We start from the raw sequence: 7,500 nt of genomic DNA, 5'->3' as shown, positions 1-7,500 counted from the left end.
TTCTCATCAGGCTGTTGAACTAAAAGTAACGTCCCGGGACTCGGACACAGCGCGCGCGCGCTCTCTCTCTCTCTCTTCAAAAACTTCAGTCCGGTCGCGCGCGCACCTCAACTTTCCAGGGATTAACTTTAAAACCGTTAACGTTAAAGTTTAACCCCCGAGAAATCCCCTATCTTTCACTTTTTTACTGTCCTTTACCTCTGGAATTTCACTAAAAAGTGACACTTTAGTGATAATTGTCTCTCTCTCTCTCAGCTCCGTCTCTCCCGTAACATGAGAAAAAAACAAAAAAGTTTGAAATTCAGTTCCCGGTTCGGTAAATCCGCTTTTCCCCCAGTTTTTTCTTCTCTCGGACATCTAGACATTATCTTGTCATTTTGTTTTATACACAAAACTCCTCAGTAAAACGTCCGTTTGTTTTTTTCTTGCTCGTGTTTAACGAATCTCTTTAACGAAATTTGTTTCTATGGACGGCTCAGGTTTCGACTGGAAGTGACGTCACGCGCAGTCTCCTGTCACCTGAGCGGCGTCTCGAGCTGTGTGTGTTAGCTTAGCATAAAAATAATAATAATAAAACATACGATTTAAAAGTAACTCCGGATATTTTTATGGCCCTTAAAATCAATCCAAACGATACTGTGACGTGATTTATTGCTTTTCAACAAGAAATTAAATAAAAAATCAAAGATTTTTACCTCAGAAAACGTTTTTTTTTACTCATCCCTAACGAACAAACCTGAGGGAATAATGGCGAGTTAAAATGACCTCAGGTGATATGAGGGGAAAAACTGTCCAGTTTCTACATTAATTCTAACTAGAAGTGGATAAAAGGTTATTCTGTAATGAATAATGAATTGTCCACAAAGCTAAAAAATAAAAAAGCAGGCCAGGGATTGACAGCCATCTGCATATATGATGTCTGTGTTTGTGATTTTTATTTTATTCTAGTATTTTTTGTGACATTTCCTATTGAAAATGAAAAATTGAGGAAAAATAAAAGGAATTGACTCCCAAAAAGCAAGAAATAAAGTGATAATGCAGTGACATTAGGCTTCGGAAATGGTTCCTCAAACAGCTGAGTCGGTTGTGAACAGGAGACCAAACCATATATATAGTTTTATTCACATTACTTCTTAATGGCATGATCTAATGATGAAGAACCTAGCAAAGACAACATGTTTTTCTTTACCTCAGAGAGTGTGTTGAAATATTGAAACATAATTCATAGAGTAATTTGATGTTTTGATGCTAAAATGTTTCCAGGCTTGAGATTATAAAGAGCATAAATAGTAAAACCACAAATGGTGGCACGCAAGAGGACAATTTCATGCTCCCAACTTTGTGGGAACAGTTTGGGGATGACCCCTTCCTGTTCCAACATGACTGCACACCAGTGACCAAAGCAAGGTTCATAAAGACATGGATGAGTGAGTTTGGTGTGGAGGAACTTCACAGTTATATAGACCACATAGAACACCTTTGGGATGAATTAGAGTGGAGACTGTGAGCCAGACCTCCTCGTCCAACATCAGTGCCTGACCTCACAGATGCGCTTCTAGAGGAATGGTCAAAAATTCCCATAAACACACTCCTAAACCTTGTGGAAAGCCTTCCCAGAAGAGTTGAAGCTGTTATAGCTGTAAAGGGCGGGACAACTCCATATTACATTCATGTGCAGGTAAAAGGCAGATGTCCCAGTTTTGGCCTGGCTCACAGTCTCCACTCTAATTCATCCCAAAGGTGTTCTATGGGGTTGAGGTCAGGACTCTGTGCAGGTCAGTCAAGTTCCTCCACACCACACTCACTCATCCATGTCTTTATGGACCTTGCTTTGGTCACTGGTGTGCAGTCATGTTGGAACAGGAAGGGGTCATCCCCAAACTGTTCCCACAAAGAGCATGAAATTGTCCAAAATGTCTTGGTATGAAGCTGAAGCATTAAGAGTTCCTTTAACTGGAACTAAGGGGCCGAGCCCAACCCCTGAAAAACAACACCTGAACTCAATGATCTGGAGGGGTGTCCCAAAACTTTTGGCAATACAGTGTATTAAAACAAATTTCTAAACAAAAACATTGTGCAGGAAAATGCTGGAATGTTATTGTTCCACAAGCAAGAACTTGTGAGAAATTCTGTGTTTATCTTCATCGCATGTAGCAGAATGAGGACGGTGTGCGTGTGTGTGTGTGAGAGAGAGAGAGCAGTCACGTGGCACAGACGTGTTCTTGGTACCTGGTTTATTGGCGTGTTTATGAGATCAGTAATCAATACACGTGACAGTAGGACATGAAGAACAATAGAAACAAACTGAACTTATTTCCTCTCCGACTGCTATGAAGCCATGACATTTCCTTTCCTTTCATCTCCCAGATGGAAAAACAAAAAATATCTCTTCTGAAAAAAATCTCCGCTTATGAAGTCGACTGTTTTCCTTTAACCAAACTACAGCTGAGGTTGTACTGGACTGGGTGCGAGCACGCAAAACACAAAACACGGCTTAGTGTATTCATGTTGCTGATACTAACACTGAGTACCAAGAATTCAAAACAATCAAACCAAAAAAAAAAACACTAAACCACACACACAGCCTGATAACAGCAGATTAGAATAAATATGGCAAATCCACGAGGTGAACATTCATGAGCTTTGTTTTTTTTCCCTCCCACATGATCATCCTGACCATCACCACTCCCAGTGCTCCCAGTGTGTGTAAAGCAGCTAATCCTCTTCACTATGATGAGATCAGTTAGAAATCATTCATGATGGACGTTAAAATCCAGGACCTCTGTCACTCTTCTGTTATTTAAACCGTCATTTATATTTTCTTAAATAAACCCTTATTATTTATTTTTCTTACTATGTGGAGAAGTGTACAGAAGAACGAACCAGTTCACTTCATTTTATATTCCACTGTTAATGTAATAAAATGAAAATAAGCCGAGATCCGGGAAATTTCACGTTGGAAACACGCCAGACGCCTCACAGTTTCAATTCTGTGGGGTTGTTTATTGCTGTTAAAATAGCTTTTAGAAATGAAAAGCATCATTTAAAAACAGAAATCTTGCTATGATTCTGAATAAAATCTTCAAATTACGCACTTGGTGTTTAAAAAAAAATAAAACTTATGTTGGAATTCCACAGTGATCGATTTGGATTGAGTTAAATGAAAACTTTGCTTAAAAAAAGGTATTAATATCTTTTTTGTTCTTAAAATCTCAAAAAAAAAAAAAAGGGTTCCTCGAGGCATCTCACAGTTCTAACACGGTTCTACTTGGGACATTTCTTGAACTTTTTTTTTTTTTTTAAATGCTAGAACTTTCTTAAAACATCTGTATGTCCTGATCACGTGATTATTATTATGGTGTGGATTCTGAAGCTGAACCATTTCTTGGATGCTAAAAGCCACTGCTCTTCAGTACAAAACTCAGCTTATTTAATCATCTCCAAAATCTAAAAGATTAAAAAAGATTTCCTGTCTGAGAGCGTGAGTGGCATCCAAATAACTTTTCCCTAGCGAAAGTCCGGAAATTTCCGACGTCCCACTTGAATACGGTGTGTTACTTGGTTGACCAGTTATAAACTAGAGTGTGGAGAAACAGTACCACAGAAATATTCCACAAAGACAATCCCTGATGCCGTAACGTAACGCCGACTGGACTTAATTAGCGTTACCCGTTAGCCATAATTACAATCTGTAACGGTTTCCTTTATGTAAACTGGCTTTAATGGGTTCCACTGGAGATTTTCAGGTGGCCGTTAAACACCACCAGAACCCAGTAGGACCTTTAGAAGCACCACATTCTAATGCCCCAAACACACACACACACACACACACACACACACACACACACACAGGGTGTAGCTTACACACTTCCTATGAGCAGAAAACGAGGCTGGATAAAATGAGATGAGATGAGGAGAGAGTGCTCTGTAGCGCTGTGTGTGAACGAATGGAAAAGTAAAAACGATGAGGAGTTTTTACAAAGCTCTCAGACAGAGAGACTGGATTAAATGTTTGCACCCATTTAACAGGCAGCGTTAAAATCATCTCCTCTCCTTCCATTACAGGAGGATGAGCCGATGCAGTCAAGAGAGAGCTAAAAGGAGTCCCCCCCCCATATAAAAAAATCTGTGCTAAGGCATTCTGGGTAAACCGGGTGCTTTATACGTTCACACTAGCAAGTCGACCGTTTATTTTATTCATTAATATGCGAATAAGCTTAGACACTAAAGACAATGGCCTCGAATGAATCCTCGTTTATCCTTCAGTTACTTCCTGTTTTCATGCAAAAAACGTGCCATCCTATCAGACCTCTAATCGAACGTGTACGGAGAGAAGGAGGAAGTAGCAGGGAACGTTGACGTCTCTGCGTCTGGAACGGTTTAACTCGCGCGGATGTTATTTTCACGCTGATTAGTGCGTTTCATTCATGTTTAACTAGCTAGCTTTGGAAGCTGTATATAGCTACTTTTCACAGGACAGGCCACGCCCACCAGCTACACTTGCTAGTGTGAACATCAGTCACAAAGCTTTGCACTTTTTTTTTTTACTAGCTATCAGAGCTCCACCCCCTAACGGACACGCTGACGCTGAGACGTGTTAAAGGCGCTCGTACAGACAGAGAGAAGACGACAGAGGGAAAAGGAGCGGGGAAAGAAACAGGAGAACGTTTTCAAGCCCTTTGGTTGTAGTTTTTTTTTTCTTTTCTAGGTTACTGAGCAGCAGCTTTGTTTTTCTCTTCATCAGCTTTGTGCTTCAGAGCCTCGATCACGGCCATCTCCTTCACCTCCTTCTTCTGGTTTCTCTCCTCAAACTGCAGCCTGAGGGGACGAGCGCAGGGGAATGGGCGGAGTTAAGACACTCATCGATACGACAGCTGTGTGATAACGTACACACACACACACACACCTGTTAGCGATGATCCTCTGCACGATGTCGTCGGTGGTGAGGTCGTTCTTGCTGTCCAGGGTCCGGAATATTCCTCGCTTCCTCGGCTCCTGGACATCGCCGAATATAAACAGTCATGTGACTACAGCCGAGCGGAATATAAACTAAATAGGTCTTTATTTCAAACACGTTTCCAGCTTAAAGTGTCATTAAATCACTTTCTAATTATCTGTAATAGCACCAGGTCATTTGGACTCACAGCATAAGGGTCAGATCCGTCCTTATCGGGGAAAACCTCCGTTTTTCCGTGACACACCAGGTCAACCTGCGGCGGGACAACCAATCAGCAAGTCACGTTCATTCATCCATTAGCCAACTTTAGTATAGAATGAAACTAGCCAAGCTGGAGGCTGGAGTTTACTCACCTTAAAGTGGTCCAGCAGATCTTTACCCACAGTGTACGGTGCCCCAATCACCACTTCTGACACGTACTGAAAAAAAGAGCACAAAAATATGGGAAACGGTTTACACTTCCTGTTAGAAAAACCTGTCAGTGTTCCATCTGAGACCCTTTTCATTCTCATACACTAACCAGGGTGCATAAAGTAAGTGTGTAGAGTGTAGTAGGTCATTTGGGACGTGGCTTGAGTTAACAGTAAACAACGATTCAATCGTTTTAATGGAAAATACTGGGCGTGGTTAAGAGAACTGTAATGCTGTATTTCTGTGTAATTCCTAAAGAAGTGTCCGGATCTCTTCTCCAACAGAGTGTATAGTGTACAGCGAGGCATTTCAGACATTTCTGCTTCTATCCAATCCCACTGCTCTTCATTTTCTCCTGCCCTAGAACACCAATGTGCCCCCTGCCTGCCCCGCTCCCCCCCTCTGCGATGAAAACACTGGTCCATTGTCCTGAGGAATGTGTGTGACGGCAGAGAGCGGGGACGAGCGGTGACACGTGCACAGGCTGACTAACCGAGGTGTGAAGGAGAAGCAACAAAATGACTGATGATACAGAGTACACAGGAAGATGATTGGAGGAGGAAGTGTTTATTTACACACACTACAGTATGTGTATCAGACCGCAAGCTAGAACCGGTTCTAGTCTGGTTCACCAAAAGACAACATAAATTAATCCTGATTATTATAACTGAAATAGCACAGAGCATATTGTCAAAAGTTTTGGGACACCCCTCCAGATCATTGAGTTCAGGTGTTGTTTTTCAGGGGTTGGGCTCGGCCCCTTAGTTCCCGTGAAAGGAACTCTTAATGCTTCAGCTTCATACCAAGACATTTTGGACCATTTCATGCTCTTTGTGGGAACAGTTTGGGGATGACCCCTTCCTGTTCCAACATGACTGCACACCAGTGACCAAAGCAAGGTCCATAAAGACATGGATGAGTGAGTGTGGTGTGGAGAACTTCACAGAGTCCTGACCTCAATTCTATCCCATAGAACACCTTTGGGATGAATTAGAGTGGAGACTGTGAGACAGACCTTCTCGTCCAACATCAGTGTCTGACCTCACAAATGTGCTTCTAGAGAAATAGTCAAATATTCCCATAAACACACTCCTAAACCTTGTGGAAAGCCTTCCCAGAATAGCTGAAGCTGTTATAGCTGTGTGTGTGTGTGTGTGTGTGTGTGTGTGAGGCCTCACTCGACAAGCCAGCACGCTCAGAGTTCTCTCATGGATGTTCATGATTGGATAGTTCTTCCCTTTGTACCGGTTCACTTCCTGTAACACACACACAAACATGTTTTAAAGAAGTGCTCAGGTTCTGTCTCAAATACTACACCTTGTGACTAGATAGTGTTCCTACTAAGAAGCCTGCTGTTTTAAGACAACCCTAGAATGCTGTCTTTAGGATCCAACTTTTATTTGGGACATGACCACAGTGGAGTGACCTTACTAAGATACATCTGATGTTGTTTACTTTGCCTAAGAGGTGTGATTTGGGACCTGACCATAGTGGACTGATGAAGGAGTAATCTTTGTGGTGTACACTGAATAAAGGGTGTGTGGTTTGGGACATGTCTTCAGTGGATTCCTTATTCAGTGTGATGAGTTTATGTGACCTATATAATCACTAAGGTGTGTGGAGTCCACAGTGGATACATTGATATGAGTTTTATGGTCAAGATGCACTATATTGTAATGTAGGATGCTTCATTTGGGACAAAGCCGCCCAGGTGAGCGACACTCCTCACACACCTGGTCGAAGTGCAGTCCCACGATGATGTAGGGTCTCTCGGCTTGTTTGAACACCGTCTCCAGGAAGTCCAGGTGGCCGATGTCTATCAGTCAGAGATGGTTAAGGCTCAAACACACATACACGTTTCTGCTTCATAATTCAGTGTGAACGAGGTCACACCCTGCAATTTAAAGCTGACAGCTAACAGGCGTTTTTGTAATTAAGTGGCCTATACAGTGAACACTGTGTTTGGGACACACCCAGAATACACTGATAACAGTAAGCTTGAGACTAATTAGAAAGTAGGGTATGTGATTTGGGTGGAGGAGTGCAAATTGACCAGCGTGTTGGTTCCTCAGTGGACTGAAGATGATGTTTACTCAGCCTGTGTAGTGAATAGGGCTTGTTGGATTGGGACG

The 7,500-nt window shown here is 42.1% G+C and overlaps 2 protein-coding genes across 2 annotated transcripts in view; both read right to left on the bottom strand.

The window, feature by feature from the left end:
- gnav1 (guanine nucleotide binding protein (G protein) alpha v1) overlaps positions 1-1,796 on the bottom strand; it is a 28,097-nt gene extending 26,301 nt beyond the window's left edge. Inside the window, exon 1 of the mRNA XM_058381697.1 lies at positions 1-1,796. This exon is cut by the window's left edge and continues 171 nt beyond it. The gene's annotated coding sequence lies outside the window, so the exon portion shown is untranslated.
- A 421-nt stretch (positions 1,797-2,217) lies between these two features.
- The window catches only part of pcyt2 (phosphate cytidylyltransferase 2, ethanolamine), an 18,674-nt gene continuing 13,391 nt past the window's right edge, over positions 2,218-7,500 (bottom strand). Inside the window, exons 8-13 of the mRNA XM_058381701.1 lie at positions 7,102-7,184; positions 6,547-6,624; positions 5,311-5,376; positions 5,145-5,210; positions 4,907-4,995; positions 2,218-4,818 (exon numbers count right to left, since the gene is read on the bottom strand). Coding sequence (XP_058237684.1) covers positions 4,710-4,818; positions 4,907-4,995; positions 5,145-5,210; positions 5,311-5,376; positions 6,547-6,624; positions 7,102-7,184 — 491 coding nt within the window. The 3' untranslated portion in view covers positions 2,218-4,709. The remainder of the gene's footprint in view (positions 4,819-4,906; positions 4,996-5,144; positions 5,211-5,310; positions 5,377-6,546; positions 6,625-7,101; positions 7,185-7,500) is intronic.

Source organism: Hemibagrus wyckioides, linkage group LG27 (genome assembly GCF_019097595.1).
Source record: "Hemibagrus wyckioides isolate EC202008001 linkage group LG27, SWU_Hwy_1.0, whole genome shotgun sequence".
Lineage (NCBI taxonomy): Eukaryota > Metazoa > Chordata > Actinopteri > Siluriformes > Bagridae > Hemibagrus > Hemibagrus wyckioides.
Note: the sequence above shows the minus strand (reverse complement) of the source record. Positions and strands in the feature narration are given on the sequence as shown.